The following is a 20,155-nucleotide window of genomic DNA, read 5'->3' on the forward strand; positions in this document are numbered from 1 at the left end:
GGTGAATAAGTGTGGTGAGATGCAGTGAGTCCGTCCTTCCTGCCGTTTCTCTCTGGACAGGGGACAGGGTGCTGGGTGAAGGGTGAAAGAGAGGCTGGAGAAGGGAGGGAGGCCCTAGCGCACGTCAAGGCTGAGATAAAAAAAATACAAACCCGGTGATCCCCCTGCCCCGCCCCGCCCCGCCCCGCCCCTGAAATCCAGGCTGCGAAGGGCCAAGTCCAAGTCCGCAGGCTGCAGTCGGTCCACGGGCCGCCAGGGGGCGCGCCTGCCGTCTTGGCCCGAGCTCGCGGCAGCGGCTGTCAGTCTAGCCCGGAAGCGCCGTGCGTGGCTGGGAGTGGAGCAGAAGCTACCCTGACCTGCAGGAAACAAACGCGGGTTGGGGAAGTGGACTCCGAAGTACGGGGTGGAGAGATCCGCTGCCCTCCCCACTCCTCCTCCTTTCTCCTACACTAACGCAAGGGCCCTCCACCCCACCCCGCTCCGCGCCATGACCCACGTGTACAGAGGCTGCAGTTGTAAATGCGACGTCTTCTGGGGCGCCTGGTATCCGTAGGAGTCAAAGCCGCCGATGAAGTCAACTGCGGAGGGGGAAGTGGCGCACGGTTAGGGACGGGCCTGTGGGGGCGAGTTACGGGAGGCTGGGTCCTGAAAGCGAAGAATCTGAGGGCCAGACCCTCAGAGCCTTAGGGGCGGGGCTTTGCTGCCGGATCTTGAGGGATGGGCCTATGGGGGCCGGGCTTGGAGGAACCCGGCCAGGAGTGGGCCAAGGCCCTAAAATGAGGGATGGGTGTGGGTGTGGGGCCGTCCTTAAAGGGGGAAGGCTCTTGGGGGTGGGGCTCGAGCCACTTAAGGGGGCAAGACCTCTGGAGGGGGAGGGGAGGACATGGCACTGCTTGACAGGGGTTGGGGCTCCACAAGGCCCTGAGTGGCAGGGTTCTAAGAGGGGCGGGTAGGGGAGCGGTGCCGGGGCCGTGGACTGGACACCTGGATGTCTGGGCCTCAGCCTAAAATGGGCTTGTTCTGCAAGACCCCCACCCACTCCTGCTGCCTCTTCTCCCTAAGAGGGGCCCCTTGGCCGCCCCAGGGCTCCCTCCCCCAGAGGTCGCTCCAGCCCCTGTCCAGGGTGCTGAAGGCGCGGGGTGGCGCGAGGCCAGGTTTCCCCACTTCCCTAGGGGCGCCGCATGCACGCACGCACTCACAGCTGTCCTCCTCCTCCAGGAACACTTTGCTCACGTAGCAGGCGAACACGAAGCCGAACAGCTAGGGGAGGGAAAGAGGAGTGGGAAGCTCTTCCTCCACCCCCTGCCCACCCGCACTGGAGGGGCAGAGGGGCGGGTGTACTAAGATGAAGGCAAACCCAGAACAACTTCAAGTTAAATAACTGAGCCTTAACCTCAAATATACCTGGTTCCCTTCTCCGTCCGGGGAAGGTGACTTTGGACAAGTAATTATCTTACCTCTTTGAGCCTCAGTTTCCCCAGCTGGACCTGGGCAGTACCTTATGGCTTGTTAAGGGGAAAGAGGATTATGTGACTTTGTGTGTGTAAAGTGCCTAGGGCAGGGCTGGCCCTTCTAGAAATGGGAACTATTACTATCTTGGAGCCATTCTTATTTTATTTTCACAACTCTGTGAGGTTGATACTGTCATTCCTTTTTGTGAATAAGGAAACAAGCTTGGAGAGGGCAAGCGTCTTGTCCAAGGTCACACAGCAGGTATATTGGAGATTTTAACCCAGGACTGACTCTTGGTCTGATGCCTCATCCTATTCATTAAACTTGCTCACTCCTGATTTGGGACTGGGGCAGGGGTGAAGGGAGGTGGTACCGGATATGGAAACAGAGTGAGGTGGTACCAGATATGGAAACAGGCTGGATGACCTAGGTTTCTCCCTTAACTAGGGCTAAACAAAGCGGTTTGTGGACTCTACCTCGGGGGGTGTGTGGGGTAGGGGGACAGGAGGACTCACAGCCAGGAAGATCTGCAGGGCGCTGCTGAGTGCTTCAATGTAGGGATAGTCAAGCAGGCAGCCGGTGACAGAGATGACATGGTGGTCCTCCAGGGCCAGGCGGGAGTTCAGGACAGGTGTCACCAGGCAGCCTGGCCCATTCTCCATCCACCAAGAGCGGTGCAGGGACGTGTTGAAGGTCATGATGAAGTCCCGGTCCTGGGGTCAGAGGGGCCTAGGATACTGAGCTGGGGGGGAGGGGATCCTCCCCAGGCCCCAAGAAACTTTATCTGCGAGTCTACATTTGGCCAGTAGGTGGCGCTTGATGACCATGCAGGCCTCACTCTTCCATCAGAGACTGAAGGGGCTGGTGCTAACCCACAGGAGCCCCAGAATTTCAGGCTGGAAGGGACATTAACAGTGACTGGTCCAATTTCCCAGCCACTGGTGAAATCCTCAATACAGACCCCTTCATGGCCCATTCAGCCTCTCCACTGCTCTCCGTGTGTGTGACCCTGGGCAAACCTCTCCTCTCTTGGTCCTTGGTCTCTCCATTTGAAATGGAGAAGGGGCTGGCCTAGATCGGCAGTTCTCACCCACGGTGTGCATCTACGTGTTCATCAATCCATTACCCATGCGGCCAGTTAACAAATATCACTGTGTGCTGACCAGGTGCCCAGCACCAAGATGTGCGACCTTGTTTCATCCTCCCAGCAACCACATGGTTGCTGCACTTACTAGATGAGGAAACTAAAGCACAGAGAGAGTAAGCCACTTGCCCAGGGTCACACAGCTAGGAAATGTTCGAGCTGGGATATGAATCTAGAAGAACTACAAAGCCAATGGTCTCATTCATATATTTTGCCTCCTTTCTATCTAAAAATAGAAGTTGTATCCTCTGGGCTTGCTCTAACTTCCACTTTCTTCCATAGTTCTCCATGTAACGCGGTCTACTCAATTTTCCCCGAACAAACTCTAACTAGTCTCTTTCTCTTCTGAAAAATATCAGTAAGAATTGGACTCAAATCTTTGTGGTCTAAGCAGTACACAGGGCACAGCATTTTCACCTCCCTTGCACTGAACAGGTGTGGGGCCTAAGAGTAGCTTTCTGGGCCACCACATACTGCTGGTTTCTACTGAGCTGTGGTCAGCTGGCACCCCAGCCCATCTTTCCACAGACTGCCCTTCAGTCTTGTCTGCTCCATCACTTGTTTCTGAGAAGTGCACAGGAGGCCAGAAACAAAAATGGGGCGGTGGAGGATGAGAGCACAGACGATTTGCGTGTGTAGAGGGAAGTCTCGTCAAGAGATGATGCCCCAGACCCCCCAGACGCACACCACACAGGAGCCCTTGGGGTAGGGGATGAGAAGGGTCAGGCTCTGCCCTCTGGCACTGCCAGGCCTGAGGCTTACCTGGGACAGCTGTCCAACCTCCAGGTAGAAGCAGATGATAAACGCATTCCAGCCAACCCAGAGCACCAGCCAGGCTGCGTACTGGGGAAAACAGAGGTGGGATCAGGATGGGCGCTGGGGGAGTGGGGATAGGGCATATCAATGGAGACAGAGCTCAGGGACTGAGGAGAACTTTGCAGGGGGAAATGACAACACCTCACTCAGAGAACACTTTACAGTTTAGAAATCATTTTTACAGCCATTCAGTCCTTACGACAGCCCTGCAGGGAAGGCACTGTCCTCTCTTTAATCAAGCCTAGAGAGGAGGTTTAAGTTTTCCAAGATCACACAGCTAGGAAGAGGCAGGGCTGGCACTCAAACCGTCTGGTAGCTAATCCTATCCACTCTGAAGAAAACAACAGACACAGGACGGCATCCTACCCGTGGCAAAGAGCTAGAGATTTCCACCCAAGTCCTATGCCTGCAATTCCAGTGGCTGCCATGGCAGACAGTGCTGTTGACAGCGGTGCCTGGGGCTTTCCCGAGAACTGGAGAGAAGGGTTCTCTTACGTCAGGTGAGAGAGAGCTCTGGAAGGGCCCTGGTCACCTGGCTGTGGGAGCCGAGCCAGTGGGAGGTGGGGAGAAGCCCTCCAATGAGTGGGAGGGGCTCTGGTGGAGCACCACATTGTGTGTCACTGTTATTCTAGGTGTCAGGCATTTACGTAGTAAATCTACCGGAAAGCCTTTTCCCTGAAGAGAGTCTTATGAATGCGTCACTGAGGAAGAGCAGGGGGCCAGGGTGAGCCTAGTGAAAACAGGAGCTTGACAGAGACCGTCAAGGACCAGGGCTTGGAAAGAGGAAGCAGGAGGAGGGGGCCAGGGACACAGTCCACTCCTGGGACTGGAGCACAGGAGGCACTGACCTCAAAGCCACACTAGCCATTCTCAACCACATTCTCGAAGAATATCAAGGGACAAAAGCCAAGCCTTCCTGAAGCAGCCTGAGAAACCAAACAAGACAAGGCCCCTTCCTCCCACGGGCTGTCTGAGGCAGTGTGGTGACGTGGCAGGAACCTCCGCTCTGGATCTGATGCTCTAATCCTGCCACTTATGAGCTGTGTGACCTAGGAAGGCTCATAACGTTTCTGAGCCTCATTTCCTCACCTGGAAAATGGAGACGGTAAGATAGACCTTGCAAGGCTGTTGTAAAGATAAGTAAAGCATGAAAAACTCTTAGCAGTGTGCCTGGCGCATGGTAGGCACTCACTAAATGATCTATGTTGTTAATATTGGGATTTTTCCCTAGAAAATTCTTTAGGAAAAATACCAATCTTGTCTCCGCTGAGCAAAGAAGCATTTGGACTTGGGGATCCACGCCACTAGCTGGCCTAGAGCCCAGACAGGGCAGGGGTCTGAGTGTGTGGGGTGGGGGGCAGTTCTGGCTGGAGGAGCAGGGGGAGGGCTGAGGGTGAGGAGGGGGGCTTCTTGGAGAGAGGCCAGGTGAGTCGTACCAGAATGAGGTACCGGGAGCGGTACTGCACGGTGCCAAAGATGCCCAGGATGACCGCCATGATGTGCAGGAAGTTGGCGAGGATAGGAGCCCACTGGTAGCCCAGGAAGTCAAAGATCTGCCGCTCCAGCGCAGCCACCTGTGGGAAAGAGCAGCTGAGGCCACGGTCACCCCTTAGAAGCGGAGGACAGGGACTCCTCCTCGACCTCGTGAAGCAGGTGACACCAGTTACCACGGTGATGATGGTGGCACCATGGCCTGATGGTGCACAAGTCTGAGAGCCATCCCAGCCCCGCGGTACTGAAGGGATGCTGGGAGGTGGGGCAAGTCTGTAGGGGCGAGAGGGGGACTGAGCCCTGATCACCACTTTTGGGTGGGCTGCGGGGAGACAGGAGTCAGGGTTCAGAACACCTTCCTCCCTGCCGAGAGCCCTCTCCCCCAGCAGCTCCTGCACCCTCCCCAAGTGGGGCTCTCAGCTGGTGGAATGAGGATCCAGACCGCCTCCCTCAGCCCTGGGGGGGCAGGGAAGGACCTAGGCCTGAGTCACCTCTTCTGGAGGTTGTCCTGGCCCATGGAATCCATGGGCTGCAGAGAAAGGGATTTTTTTCACTCCCCTTCCAAGAGGGGGCTGCAGCAGATTGCAGAATTGGCCTCAAATCGTTCCTCTCCCTCTTTCCATGCTCTTTGGCAGTGTCCTCCCACCCTAACTCTGTGCTTGGTCATGTGACTTGCTCTGCCCAATGGGACCTGAGCAAACACACAAAGGCTTGAAAACAGCTGGTGCCCTGGAGCCCGCCTACTTGCTACACGTGTGACACAGAGAACACCCTGTAAAAGAGCCCAAGCTGACCTGCTGGAGGAAGAGAGCCACATGGAGGAGGACCGAGGCCCCCCAGCTGACAGCCGGTCAAGCATCAGACACGTGAGTCAGGCCATCCTAGATCATTTGGATGCCAGCCAACCCACCAGGTGACCACAGACACGTGGCCCAGACCAGAAGAATCTCCCAGCTGACCTACAGAACCAGGAGCTAAATAAAATGGTTCTTTCAAACCACTGAATTTTGGAGTGAGTTGTTACACAGCAAAAGCTGACTGATACAGGACCCCATCAACACTCCCTTTCCAGCAGCCCCAGTTCCATCTTTCAGCTGACACACTAGGAACCCAGGTACCAAGGACACCTATTGTTACTGACTGTCCAATATCCCTTCTTCTGGTGACAGAGCCCATCTCTTGGTTGGGAAACCACCTCCCGGACACTCAGTCCATGTGGCTTGGGTGGGCTGAGCCTACTTGTAGTTTCTGCAGCGGGCTCGTGGCCCAGGCCTAACCAACCAGTCCACACACAGGGATCTGTTCCGGGATGGGCACCCACTCTTGCCCTTCTCCTGAGTCTCCCTGGGTGTTTGCTGGAGCATCGGGACAGAGATGCTCTCTAGCTGCCAGGGCACCTGAATGGGTGCAGTGTGAGCTTGGAGCTGTTGGTGGCCATCTTTGCCACCTCATGGGGACAGCCTGCTGAGGAGGAAGCCAGAGCTGAGGGACAGAGAGAGAGTGAGAGAGGAAGAGCAAACAAGAAAGGAGTGTGTCCTGGTGACATTGTTTTAGGTCCTAGAATCTAGCTAAACCTAAAATGAATCCTCCCTCCTTGTAAGTGTGATTCCTGTCACTTGCAGCCAAGAGTCCCAAGAAGAAGAGAGAAGACGATCTGGCTGGGGAGGGAGAGGGAAGATTTGGATAAAGTGAGAAGATCCCAGAAGGCTTTCGCCTGGCAGGGAGGCTGGAGGAGGTGGAGCTGATGCTACTACACAGATGGCAAGGCTTGGGCAGAGACCCAGGAAGCTGCAGGCCCAAACCTGGCACCCAACCTGGTGCCAGCCCGCCTCTTGTTGGTGACTCCCCTCCCAGGGCCCTGCAGATTGGAAAGAGCTTTCCAAGTTCTTCTCTCACTGGATATTCCTTGGCAGAAAGGCAGAGCTGAGATCATTATCTCATTTTGAAGAAAGAGACCGTGAGGCTCAGAGAGGGGAAGTGACTTGCCCAAGGTCACACAGCAGGTTGGTGGCAGAGCCAGGCAGCCTTTCTCTGCCACCTGTCCCATCTTGGCACCAACTCACCACCATTCCCAGTTGGCACTGGCCTGGGAGTTAAGAGGTATGGGTTCTGGTTGAGAGTCTGACACTGACTCCTGGGTGACCTTTGGCAGGCCACCTTCCCTGCTGAGTCACTAGCTCCTCTTCCATACACAGAGGCCACTGGACTAGAGGACCTTCAAGGGCCCTGCCAGTTTTGACTCCAATGGCCTGCTGACCTTGAGGGAGAAACTCCCCAAGCCGCTCCCCCTCCCAAAAGCTCCTGCCCCACTTCTGTTCTTTCCACCCTGACTCTGCCAGGCCTTAGGGAGCCCTGGTGGTTTGGGGTCCAGCTTGATGCTTAACTCAGCTAGCACCTGGCCCCGGCAAGGAGGCTGCCATCAGAGGACGGAGGAGGCGGCTGTGACAGAGTTGCCCAGGCTTATAGTGTAGCTGGGGAGACATCCTGCCTGGATGTGCCTACGCAAAACATGACAGCGCCCCCACCCCCACCCTGGCCCTTGCTCAAAACCCTCTGTGTCCTCAGGGACTTCATGATAGAGTGAGCAGTATGGGATAGCTGCCAAAAAAAAAGAAGCTTCGGAGTCCCTAAAACTCAGGTTCAAATTGCAGCTCTGCTGTGTGACTTAGGGAAAGTTACTTTCCCTCTCTGAGCCTATTTCTTCAACTATAAATAGGGAAGCTAATCCCTCCCTTGAGAAGTTGTTGTGAGGACATGGAGACAGCACATAAATTAACAGACAATTAGACTTAATAAACGGTGGCTAATTAGTAGAAGACTTAATAGTCAAAGCTTCTTAGTTTGGCATTGATAGGATCTGGCTCAATCCTTTACTCCTGGTCAGCTCCAGCCCCCAAGCAGCTGAAATAACATTTGAAGTCCCACCTTCATTTCCCTTTTCTACATCCAAGTCCTCCCTGGTCTTCGAAGCACAGCACAATTCCTTCCTTTTCTAGGAAGACCTCACTGCCTGGCCCCACAGGCTCTCTCTTTCCACTGAATATGGAGCATTAGCTGCTTCTGTCACTCTCGGCCACCACTCCAGCCTCCTGCACCCTCACATCCAACACGCTCTCATTCATCTACACCCCATCCACATCCATTTACCCAACCTTCCGACACCTGACAAGTCCTCATCCACCCAGGTCCATCATTTATTTATTCACAGAACGTCTAGTCTGTGTCAGGCCCTATGCTGGCACTGGCATGCAGAAGCTGTGATCCCTGCCCTTTGGGAACTCAGAGGCTAGTAGAGGAGATGGATGGGAACTGAGACAGTCACAAACCAGTGCAGTCAGTGCAATAACCCAGGCCTGAATGATGCTGTCTCTCCCTCCAGTGAGGAGTGCAGAGATCGATTTAAATACATATGTATTTTTAATTGAGATTCCGCATCTTATGAATATCTCAATTCTAGAGGTATTATTTCTTATTAGAAAACCAAGTCAAATATTCCAGAACTTCTGCTTGTGCAGCAGTGATGTGCAGCTAATTAACAAATAAAGATAAGAACAAAAAATTGGAGGATTATCTTCGCCATCTGGTTACACCAGCTTGGACACAATAATCTGAGGGCCGCAGTGATTGTAAATCATAACTGGCCTCGGCGTGTCTTTTTTACTTCGATGGGAGGAATTGTGTGGAGACAACAGCAACCTACTCCTTTGCAAAAATTTCAAGAGCATGTGCACTGAGGGAAAATACGACTTTGGGGATACTTTAACCTGGTCAGCCTGCAAGCCAGGTCAAGCAAGCTTCTTGAGTCTCTCTCTGAAGTGGGCCATGCAAGCTCCTGAGGGCAACTGATGCAGCCCCCTCCCTGATCTCCTGGCAGAGGGAGGCTGGCCACCCACCGCCACCATCGAGTGCTTTTTCTAAAATACTAATCTGGCCGAGTCACTGTCATCAATGCAGCCCAGAGAGCCTGGAGTAATTCCTACAGCCTCTGGCTTGCCAACTCCCCAGCCACACAGGACCTGAAAAAGGCAGGATGAGTCCCCTGAACATAGTCCCACAGTGACAGACGACAACAAGTCACCCAGATTCTGTCTGGATCTGTCAACGGCCACAGAGTAAGTCCCACATGTCTGTCCACCAGGCCTCTCTACCCCGACCTCCACAAGGCTCTGTGCTGCTTTCCCCCGACCCAGCTCTCCCCAATCCCCTTTCAGGAGCCCTTCCAAACCAGCAAGGACCCCTATAGCCTCAGCCCCTTCCCTGAGGGAGCCCCCACCTCTTACATGTTGCACCCAAGGACGCTGCTTTCTCCGCAGTCTTCTCAAGTGACTCTGTTTTTCTTCTCTCATCCCCTGTTCCTCAGGCCCAAAGGTGGGGTTGATATCCTCTGGGGCCCCTAAGCTGCTTGCAGAACTGTACGACCCTGTGCCCCTGGGCTCAGGCCCTACGGCTATCCTACCCTCTTCCACGGCTGGCCTCGTCGTCCACCGGCCTTCGGATCTTCCCTTCTTTGAAACGAGTTTGATCCCTGCACCATCCTGGTCAACTCTGACACTCACCCAGCACCCCAACCTCTCAGTCTCTGAAACTCCTCTCCCGTGACCTTTCCCTCCATTCCTCCTCATCCACAGCCAGCCATTGGACCGTGTCATCACCTGTAACTGCCCTGCCTCCAATGTCACCGATTCCACAGCCCCTCTTGGATCACCCCAGCTTGCTCCCCAGCACCCTTCGCGATGACGATCCCAGTCCAGCTGGTCAGGTCCCCAGCCCCCGTCCCTCTACGCCCTCCCATTCCCCAGTTCTTCACATCCCAACTTGGCTTCTGAGGTCACAAGATCCCTCACTTCCACATCAGCTTTGCCTGCACCCCAAACTCTCACATTCCTCTGCCTTTTCATTACACCTGTCAGGAAATGCCACACTTGGATGAACCCAATGAACAGTTTTCTCAGTGCGTGCAAAGCAGCCACGCGCTGCTGGACAGACACTCCATGGGGCAGACTGGGGCCACCGTAGACCCGTAGTCATCGACTTCAAGAGGCTCCCCGATGCTGTCTCACAGGCCGACTAGGCTTCTCTGGGGAGCTCACTCTCCTTGATGACTATTTCAGATCTTCTCACTGTCCTCAACCCCCCTGGGGCCCCTTCACCCTCACTCCCAGTGAGCACCTGGTCTCCCTCCCCCACCTGCTGTATTTGAGGCACGGCCCCTCCTGCCCCCCAATGCTCCCACCTCACCCTGGACCCCATCTTATCCTGTCTTCCCAGGAGCACAGACCATCCACGGGCCCTTCTCTTGTGTAAACTCAACCTTTCCCCCTGCCCAGGATCCTTCCCACTGGCTCCTAAACACGCTCGAGCCTCTCCCATTAAAAAAAAAAGGCCCTGATCCCCCTCCAGCTAATGCCAGATCTGTCTCAACGCTCTCATACCTAAAACTGTTTCAAGGTCTCCTCATCCTCCCTGCCACTCAATCCTCTGCCCACTCACCTACTACAATTTGGTCCAGTGGTTAACAGCAGAGCCTGGGTTAGCATCCTGGTGTCACTCATTTTTCTACAACTCTGGGCAAGTCACTTAACCTCCCTATGCCTCAGTTTTCCCACCAACAGAATGGGTATGATTCACAATACCTCCCTCATATGGCTGAGAGGAGAGTCAGTATTATTTAAAATTACATTTTAATAATTTAAAATGCAGACCTTGCCGCCCCCTCCCTGGCTTAATTTTTTCCATGGATTTATCATCGACTAACATACTCCTCGCTCCTTATTTACTGTCTGTCTCCTGCATCAGAAGGCAAGCTCCATGAGAGTAGGGATTTCTGTCTGAGATGTGGCCAGTGGTGAGAGCCGTGCCTGGCACACTGCTCGCGCTGAAGTTAACTCAGTCTCCACCCTCCCTGGCTGCTGCCAGGAATCCGGTGCAGCTCATCCTCCCGTGTGGTCAGGCCCCTAAATACCAGAACATCCCAGGGCCACGTCCCAGCCCCTCTTCATGCTCCACTGTCCCAGCATGCCCACCCAGCTTCACTGACCACCTGCTCACGTTTCAGCGTCCAGCACCTTTATAACCAACTACCCATTGGATGGCTCATCATGAACTTAATACGCCCAAACCTGGTCCATTTCCAGTGTTTGGGGCCCCATGACGTGTCCAGCCGCATGAGCTAGAAAGCTAAACTTTAGGTCCTGGTCTCCCTCCTGCTCTCTCACCTCAATGCCCAGCCTGTCATCAGGTCCTGGCTCTCTGATCTCCGAATCTCTCTCACATCTGGCCCCTTTTCTCCCTCCACTGTCTTCTCTCACCTGGCCATTGTAGTACCAGCCCTCCCGCCCCCCAGCCTACTTCAAGCCTAACCTGCCCCTCTCCTTTCCAGAGTGAAGCCTACACCAGGTTCCCCTGCTGCCCCTCCCCCTGCCCTTAGCTCCCCACTCCCACCTCTGATTATTTATTTATCGGGTAGCTGCCAGCTGAGGGGATGCGGTTGCCATGGGAACCTTCAGCCCCGAGTCAGGGCTGCCTCTGTTCTCAGTAGGATGCTCTTGTCTGTCTAGACGCCAACCCCAGGAGCCCAACACCAGGTGGGGGGTGGGGGGCAAGGGATGAATAATGCAGATGGGCCCACCCCAGCCCCAGGAAGCTGGCTGGGGGAGAGGGCAGAAGGGGGCTGGGCTCGGGGCCACAGAACCCATCAGAAGCCTCTTGGGCCCAAGCCCTTGGCAGCCAATTCTGCAAGTCAACTACTTTCCTGGCCAAAATTCCAGCCATGTCACCAAGGGCCTTAGACATAGAAGTCAGGCTGCCAGAGGAATGACGAGGGAGGGGTCACCGAAGCTTTTGGAGAATGGTTTGGTCCAGCCTGGTACTGTCTCTTTCATTGAATTTAGTTCACAAAGGGCTGATGCAGGAAGCGCTCCCCATCTGGGGTCAGGCAGACCTGAGTTCCATCCCCAGCTCAGTCCCTGACTCACTGTGTGACCTTGGGCAAGTTACTCCCCATCTCGGAGCTGGTGTCCTCACTGGGAAAATGTCCTGAGGACTCAGGCAGTGCATGTAAAGCTCTCAGCCCGGCGCCCGGCACACAGTTGGTGCTCAGTATACGGCAACAGCCTCTGTTTCGCTGCATCCCTGAACTCAAGCCCCCCTTTTCCCAATGGATTTCTGAGGCAGCTGACAAAATTAAACACGACTTAGCCCCTCATCCGTGAAATGAGCGAGTGGGACCGAAGCCACAGCCATAGACGGCAGAGCTGGAAGGACCCCTGGAGATGCCCCTGTCCAACCCCCTCATTAGGGAGGTGAGCAAACTGACAGCAGAGAGGGGCAGGGACTTGTCTAAGGGGGGGTCATCTCACTCTCCCTGAGCTCCGCTCCCCGCCTCCCAGGCTCTGGGGCCCATATGCGGTCAATGCCATTTGAGCCTAAGTTGAAATCCACATCCAACGAGAGATTAAAAGGAGCACAGTCAGGGAGACCAGGTAGTCCTTGGCAGGGTCAGGAGGATGGGCCTAGTAGGGACTCAATTTATTGACCAAATATTTATTGAGCACCTACTGTGTGCCAGGCCCTGTGCAGGGTGTAGGGCGATGAACCAGCTGGCGTGGCTCCTGCCACAGAGAGCTCAAGTCTAGAGACAGACACCGCAGTCCTCTGGGAGCTGATGATGGGGGCTTCTCTGCCAGGTTGCCCACTCACTGTGTGTAGTGACCTGTGGGGACTTCCCCCAACACACACGCGCACACACACTCCCTTTCTTTTCCAGGGCTCCCGCAACACTTCTGCCTCTCTCTGTCCCAGTCTGGATCTCGCTGGAAAACAGCCAAGTCTATCACTATTAAATGAAAAAAACAAGCTGTAGAACAATATGGTTCCATTTATGGGAAAAAAAAAAACAGAAGCAAAAAAATAAAAAAACGACTGACACGAAACACATTTGACTATAAATGCAGAAACAAGAGCCAGGGAAACCCACAACAAATGGTTACGAGAAGTTCTCTCTAGGGAGTGGGAATGGGAAGACAGGGAGACTTTTACTTTTAAATATGCACGCTTGTGTATTTCTGAAATTTTTTACAACAAAGTTATATTTTTTAAAAAGTTAAGAAAAAATGTTGTGAAATGTAGATTCATCACTTAGACTATGAGAAAGAGCACTAGAGGGCTCAGAGGATCTGTGGTCTCCTTCTCTGATGCGAATGTGCTGTGGGACCCTGGGCAAGTCTCCTCCTCTGGGCCTCAGTGTTCTCATCTGTACAATGGGGGCCTCTGTGGCTCCAAATCGCTAGCTAGGCCTGCAGTTGCTGCTGACTGCCTGAGAGCCTACTGGCCCTTTCTCCCCAGAAGCTGGTTCTGCTGGCCCCCGGCATGGCTTGTCCCTAGGTTCTGCCTGTGTCATCACGGCCCTGCTGCCCCCTGCCTGACCACACCCAGATCCGTCACCACCCCTCCTCCGGGTCCTGCCAGCCAAGGTGCCCTCTCCCCACCTCCTCATCCCAGCCTTAGTGCGGCCACCTTGATGTGAAGGTTCCCCTTTTACAGAGGAGGCTCAGAGCAGTCACTGAGCCTCCTGAAGTCACTCGGACAGGAGGGGCAGGGCTAAGGTCTGAGTCCTCGTCTCTACACCCACTGCTCTGTCCTCTCACAGTCTCTCCAGAGACAGGGGATGGACAGGGGTTGGATCAAAGGGCCTCTCACGAGTCACCCAGCCCAGCCTCCCACAGGCAGTGATGTAACAGCTAACATTTATTAATCCCTTCTTAGTGCCAGACACCGTTCTGACTACCTCCCATCTCTTTATTCATTCATTCTACAAACAGTTCTCAAGTGCCTTTCGTGGGCTAAGTGCTGAGAACTCAGTGGTGAAGATGGAGGCCTCAGTTCCTGTCCTCATGGGATGGCAGTCCTCCCGTTCCCTCCTCAGTGCAGATGCCAGAATATCTGCCCCAGCCCAGGGCGCAGGGGAAGCGGAGTGGGGGCAAGAAGAGGGGAGGTTCTTTCCAATTAGAAAACAAAACAAAACAAACAAAAGTCTCCCAGAAGGAGATTAATAACCTCTCTCAGTGGGCCTCAGAATTGTAGAATCATTTATTGAGCACCTATTGTATATTACCCCTCATACTCACATCCCATCTCTTAATCCTACCCCCATTGATAGATGAGGAAACTGAGGCCCAGAGAAGCGAAGGGGCTTGCCCAAGGGCACACGGAAGAGCTGAGACTTCAAACAGCTTATTGGGGGTCGAGCCCTCGCTCTTCCCTACCACAAGGCTCCCTGAGACTTGCCCCTAAGCCTGTTTGCATGCCCCTGAATTTGGGAATCTCATCCCTTACAGCTCTGCTGGAGGGTGTCTTCTGCTCTCTAGGGGTAATCTCCCTCCCCTCAGTGCTGCTCCCTCCTCCTTAGGACAGCTCCCCATGGCCCCCAGCCCCCAGACTGCCATCTGTCTGTCCTCACACCCTCCCGCAGTGGCCCAGCCCTCTACCTTCGCAGGGCCTGGGGAAGCAAGGGAGCAGCTGGTCACTACTTTGCCCCTAATTAGCCCTCGGAGACCAGCTTGGAGCTGTTAGGGAAGCCCAGGACTGTCTCAGAGGGCTGATCTGCCCAGCCCCGGTCCTGTCAGGAGGGAACCGATGGGGCTTGGCCTCTGTCTCCATGGCAACCCCACCCCCTCATCCCAGTGACTGCTGACCTCCCCAGCTGGGGGGCGCCTCAGGCCCCTTCTGGGCAGAACCATCCCACTCCACCTCTGAGCCGGCAGCTCCATTAGAACGAAGGGCTTGGTAGTGGTCTAATTAGCATACATCTACATTAATTTGCATAAACGTTGGGCCTAGCAGCCCAGGGTGATACCAAGGTCAGTCTAAAATCAAAGGGTCCCTTCATCTCATGGGGCCTGACTCCTCATCCACCATCTGGTCCAAACCCACGGGTGCCACAGTGGGAGGTGGGGTGGGCAGTGCAGAGAAGGGCCTTTGCAGGCCAGTGACTCTGTGACTCAGTCTCCTCCTCTGTAGAGTGGGGACAAGGACACCTACTTCACAGCAGTGCTGAGAGGACTGAGGGGTCCTCCCTGTCTTCTGCAACCCCCAATCTCCACTCCTGGAGCTCCCTGCTTTCTGCCTTCGGGGCAGGCCCCTCTAAGAGTCAGACCCAGAAAAGCCCACAGGAACCCAGGAGAGCCTGCCCCTTGGACCTGGGGCTACTGCCCTCCCCCTCCCCCCCACCTCCCACCAGGCCCTTTCCTTCTGGTTCCTGGGTCTGGCAGGAAGTGGATTAGGAACTGGCAGCTACCAGCTCTGGCCTTTCATCAACACTGCCTCCTCTGGGCCGTGCCCTTACGCTGGTGCACAGCTGCTGGAGCACAGCAGGGAGCAGAGGGCACCTGACCTGGCTGTGCCCCCAGCACCACCCACCCTAGTGCAGTCTCTGGAAAACTGTGAGAGGCAGCTTAGGTAGTGGGGCAGAGGGCACACTCTGGAGTCAGACTGCTCGGTTTTTCTTCCATATTGAGCCTCAGTCTCCCCATCTGTAAGATGGGGATAACAATGGTCTCCAGACCTCCTGCAGTTGTTGTGAAAATTAAATTATAATGATGTCAGGCCGGCCCCGTGGCTTAGCGGTTAGGTGTGTGCGCTCCGCTGCTGGCGGCCCGGGTTCAGATCCCGGGCGCGCACTGATGCACCGCTTCTCCGGCCATGCTGAGGCCGCGTCCCACATACAGCAACTAGAAGGATGTGCAACTATGACATACAACTATCTACTGGGGCTTTGGGGGGAAAAAAAAAGGAGGAGGATTGGCAAAAGATGTTAGCTCAGAGCCGGTCTTCCTCAGCAAAAAGAGGAGGATTAGCACGGATGTTAGCTCAGGGCTGATCTTCCTCACACACACACAAAAAAATGATAATGATGTCAAGTGTCTCACACAGTAAGCGCTCCATAAATGTTAACTATTATTACTAAAACAATCATGGTAATGAGAAAAACACCTGAGACCAACTGGAGGGTCAAGGAAGGGTTTACAGAGGAGGTGATATTTAAATGTGACCTTGAACTGACTATAATACGAAACGCTGGAAGCACTCTGGATGTCCCTCAGAAGGGCACCCAGCAGATTATGGCCTCTCCACACCATGAAACCAACGCAGCCGTTACACGGGGTGTGGAAAGAGGGCCAGGCTACGTGGTGTGAAGAGGCGGCTGCAGAGCCACGTGAGCAGAACGATCCCATTTTTGTGCAGAAGAAAGAAAAAGAATGAATCCTCAAACTGTTAACCCTGGAGAGTGGGATTACAGGGGTCTCAGAGTCAACCAGAGACGTCTCTGCAAGGTTTTTACATGATACTTTTATAAGAAAACTAAATAAAGAAGAAACTGATGCGGACAAATGAGCTTGGGCAAAGAGGCTGAGGTGTGGGCAGGAAGACCAACTGTCTGGTTTGCCTGGGACCGTGGAGTTTGTCGGGGTGCAGCTCTTCAAGGGATAAAACCCAAAAGTCCCAGGCAAACTGGACAAGTTGGTCACTCCAGATGTGGGAGGGTATGGACGACTTGGGGGCCTGGGCGCGGCTCGGGATGGATGAAGTGAGGGGTGGCAGGGCGGGCGGCTGGCCCTCAGACCCAGGGCTTTATCCCGCTGGCCCCTAGGAGCCAGGGAAGGTTTGGGTAGAGGGCCGCGGAAGCTGGGCACTTCAGGCACGGTGCTGTCTGGCTGGGGGAGGGGGACGGGCTGGAGGTGGGTGACCAGCGGGGGATGCTGAGGCCTTCCGTGGAAGGCGGAGGGCAGGGCCCAGAATCCTTCTCCACGCTCAGGGTCCCACTCTTTAGGACTCCCACCTTCTTGGCGATGCCCACTCTACCTGTGACCGCGTCCCCATGTCCAAACTGCTGAACCATCCCCAGTCCCAGGGCCCAGATGCCGAGACCCCCAGGAGGCTCTGGAGTGGGCAGCGAAGACCTGGGACGAGGGGACCCCGAAAAGACGGGCACAGACAGGGATGGAGGGGAAGACAATCTAGGGAGAGAAAACCCAGCAAAACACCAGGCTCTCCCAGAGGGCGCCAGCTGCAGACAAATGGACATTTGGATAAACATAAAGGTGATTAATCAGATTCCCCCATTAAGTACAATGAACGACACCGTATAATTAAGCCAAAACCTCATGGCAGAAAGCACCTTAATGGAGCAGGCACTTAGGCAGGGAGAATTAATTAAGGAGGCATTGAGAATTCCAGGAGTGGCTGTGAGGATGGAGGGGGGCAGGGTGTGAAAGACCAGAAGGTTGATGAAAACAATCAGGAATTAACATCTGGCCAGCATGGGACTGAGGCCAGAGCCCAGTAGTTACTGCCCAGGCTCTGGAGTCAGGCAGACCTGGGATGGGGTCCCAGCTCTCACTTACCAGCTGTGGGATCTGGGAAAGTCATTTCCTGGAGCCTCAGCTTCTGCATCTGTAAAATGGGAATACTACTAATAATACCCACTTCCCGGGGTTGTGCCAGTAAAGGACTTTGCATATAGTAACCGCTCAGTAAATTATCACTGATTGGACAAGTCACTTTCCCTCTCTGGCTCTTCATTTCTCACTGGCAAAAAGGGGAGAATTATGTCCTGTCTTCTTCACAGAGAAATTGGAGGATCTAATAAGATCACTACCGTGAAAGTAATTTATAGACTATAATGCGTTTTTTAAATTATAAAGTGCTGTACCCACATCTGTCATTATTAGGATAATTATTAAGTCCTTGGCTTCATACCAAGGTCAGATTCTTGCGTTTGTTCCCAGAGAAGCTATACAGTGCAGTGGTTAAAAGCGTGGCCTAGGAGCTAGACTGTGTGGGTTGAATCCTACCTTTCACACTTATTAGCTGTGTGACCTTCAGCAAGTCACTTAACCTCTCTGTGCTTTAACTGCTCCCTCTGTAAAATGGGGATGATGATAACAGCACCTATCTCATGGAGTGGTCGTGAGGCCTAAATGAGGGAATAGGTGTAAAATGTTCAGAACACTGCCTGGCTTGTAGCCACAAGTAAAGCCATGTTAGCTGTGATGATTGTTACCTATAGTGAAGACTCTGGGCCTGGGTCCCCCATAGGCTCAGAGGGCTCATGTTCTGAAGCAGAAGAGACCACAGTTGCCCTGTGCACAGGCCCCTTTGAGTACAGGTAGCGCTTTCCCCCGCCCACCCCACCCATCCAGCAGCTGCCCAGCCCAGCTGGCCCCATGCTCCACTCTGTTCTTCTCATTCGCCCCCCAAGCGTTCGTGGGCCCTGACTCTGCACCAGGCCTGCGCTGGGGCGCAGACGACTGACATCGAGTGTCAGTGCTGCGTGGGCCCAGGGGAGAGAGGACTTCCCTCCGGGGACTTGAGCCCGCCCTGTACATGCTGTTTTAGGTCCTTTTCATTTACTCCTCTCAACTCTGGGGAGGCACCATTTTCCATATGTGGAAACTGAGGCCCAGGGAGTGAAGTAACAGACCCCAGGTCACAGCGTAGGATGCAAACACAGACCTGTGGGCTCCAAAGCCTGCCACCCTCCCCGACCCTGTTTCTCCATTAGCTTTTCTGGTCCACGAACGGCTTCTGGGCCCACAGCATCCCCACCACGGCCTGACTCTCTCACTGCTGAAACCGGCGACCCTCCCGGCAGGTCCACCAGAGCCACCGAGGACACTGAGATGTCTTCTGTTCAAATCCGTCATTCAGGAGCCGTGTGACTTCCAGCAAGGGTCTAAACCTCCCTAAGCTTCTGTTTCCTCATCTATAAACAGGAGGAGAATAAAACCTACCTTTCAGAGTTGACATCAAAGGACGCAAAGCAACAAATGCCATTTTCCGTCTCCTCTGAGTCCCATCCTTCCACCCCCGCCCCACTCTCCACCCCCTGCTTCTAGAGACTTGTGACTTGTGTTCTTTTTGTTTTGTTTTGTTTTTTGTGAGGAAGATCAGCCCTGAGCTAACACCCATGCTAATCCTCCTCTTTCTGCTGAGGAAGACCGGCCCTGAGCTAACATCTGTGCCGATCTTCCTCCACTTTATGTGGGCTGCCGCCTCAGCACGGCCTGACAAGCGGTGCGTCGGTGCACGCCCAGGATCCGAACCTGGGCCGCCAGCAGCAGAGCGCGTGCACTTAGCTGCTACGCCACAGGGCCGGCCCTGAGACTTGTCTTCTGATCTGGCTCTGCCTCCGCTGAAGCTTTCTCATTCCCGGCCTCCTTCGGTGAAGGTTTCCTTCATTCTTTCTGGAGGCCTTTCTCCCTTGCTAATAAGACAAAACAGAGAGTCCTTCCCGCAGCCCTTCTGGTATCTCCTCAAGCAGCGCGGCCTGCCTGCCTCACAGCACCCCTGGAAACCTCCAGGCGAAGTGCGCTGTTGGCCGGGCCGCAGGTATCCCTCAAAAGCTCCCTTGAAGCTGACGTGGTGCTCCCTCCATGCCAGCCTGGCTGAGCCAGCCTGCGAGTGGTCAGCCCTCACCTGTGGCAGAGGTGCTCCAAAGACACCAGACAAGACGCCTCCACACAGAAACCTCCCCACTTTCAGTGCCTCCTCCCGACCCTGGCTTTTCCTTTCTGGACTCTGGTGTGGGTCTAGGATGTCCTGTCTGACTCAGAAAATGATGCTGAGAACGTGGGCAAACCATTTGTCCTTTTAAGGCCTCAGTTTCCTCATCTGTAAAACGGGACCTGTAACCCCTACTCTTCTTGCCACCCAGGTTGGCAGGTGGGACAGCTGACATCTGGGAACCATCAAGCTCTCCCCTCACAGAGGAGACCCCCAGGGCTCGCACTTCCTGTTCCAACTTGGTCAAGAGAAGCAGCACAGCAAAGTCTAGGCCCCACCTCCTTCCCACCTGAGCATCCCCAACAGCAGAGTCGACCTCCTGGGAGTCTGCTGCAAAAGAGGAATCTCCTGGAAGTCTGTTTTATCTTACAAGAAGACGCAGCCAACATTCTACTCTGAAATAGGGCCTCCTCCTTAGTTCATTTCCCCCCAAATCAGGACAGAATTGATGCTCTGCAGAGATATCTTTATCCTCCCCCTACCGCACCTGGCAGGGACAGGAACCGCAGTCTGAGAAGCCAGCCAGACTGGGTGCAAATCCTGCCTCCACCGCTTACCCACAGGCCACACAGCTGGTGAGGCACTCAGGACGGCTGAGGCTGTTTCCTCATCTGAAGTGGGGCTAATTTACACTAGAACCCGTGTCTGCGGGTCAGGCCAGGGTAAAGCTGAGAGGAGTGAGTGAGAAGA

At 54.5% G+C, this 20,155-nt stretch overlaps 1 protein-coding gene across 1 annotated transcript in view; it reads right to left on the bottom strand.

The window, feature by feature from the left end:
- Positions 1-277: 277 nt before the first annotated feature.
- NKAIN1 (sodium/potassium transporting ATPase interacting 1) overlaps positions 278-20,155 on the bottom strand; it is a 41,938-nt gene continuing 22,060 nt past the window's right edge. Inside the window, exons 2-7 of the mRNA XM_058553491.1 lie at positions 4,849-4,986; positions 3,359-3,439; positions 1,968-2,165; positions 1,200-1,260; positions 497-578; positions 278-356 (exon numbers count right to left, since the gene is read on the bottom strand). Of these exons, the coding sequence (XP_058409474.1) occupies positions 347-356; positions 497-578; positions 1,200-1,260; positions 1,968-2,165; positions 3,359-3,439; positions 4,849-4,986 (570 nt within the window). The 3' untranslated portion in view covers positions 278-346. The remainder of the gene's footprint in view (positions 357-496; positions 579-1,199; positions 1,261-1,967; positions 2,166-3,358; positions 3,440-4,848; positions 4,987-20,155) is intronic.

The sequence above is a fragment of the Diceros bicornis genome, chromosome 13, assembly GCF_020826845.1.
Source record: "Diceros bicornis minor isolate mBicDic1 chromosome 13, mDicBic1.mat.cur, whole genome shotgun sequence".
Classification (NCBI taxonomy): domain Eukaryota; kingdom Metazoa; phylum Chordata; class Mammalia; order Perissodactyla; family Rhinocerotidae; genus Diceros; species Diceros bicornis.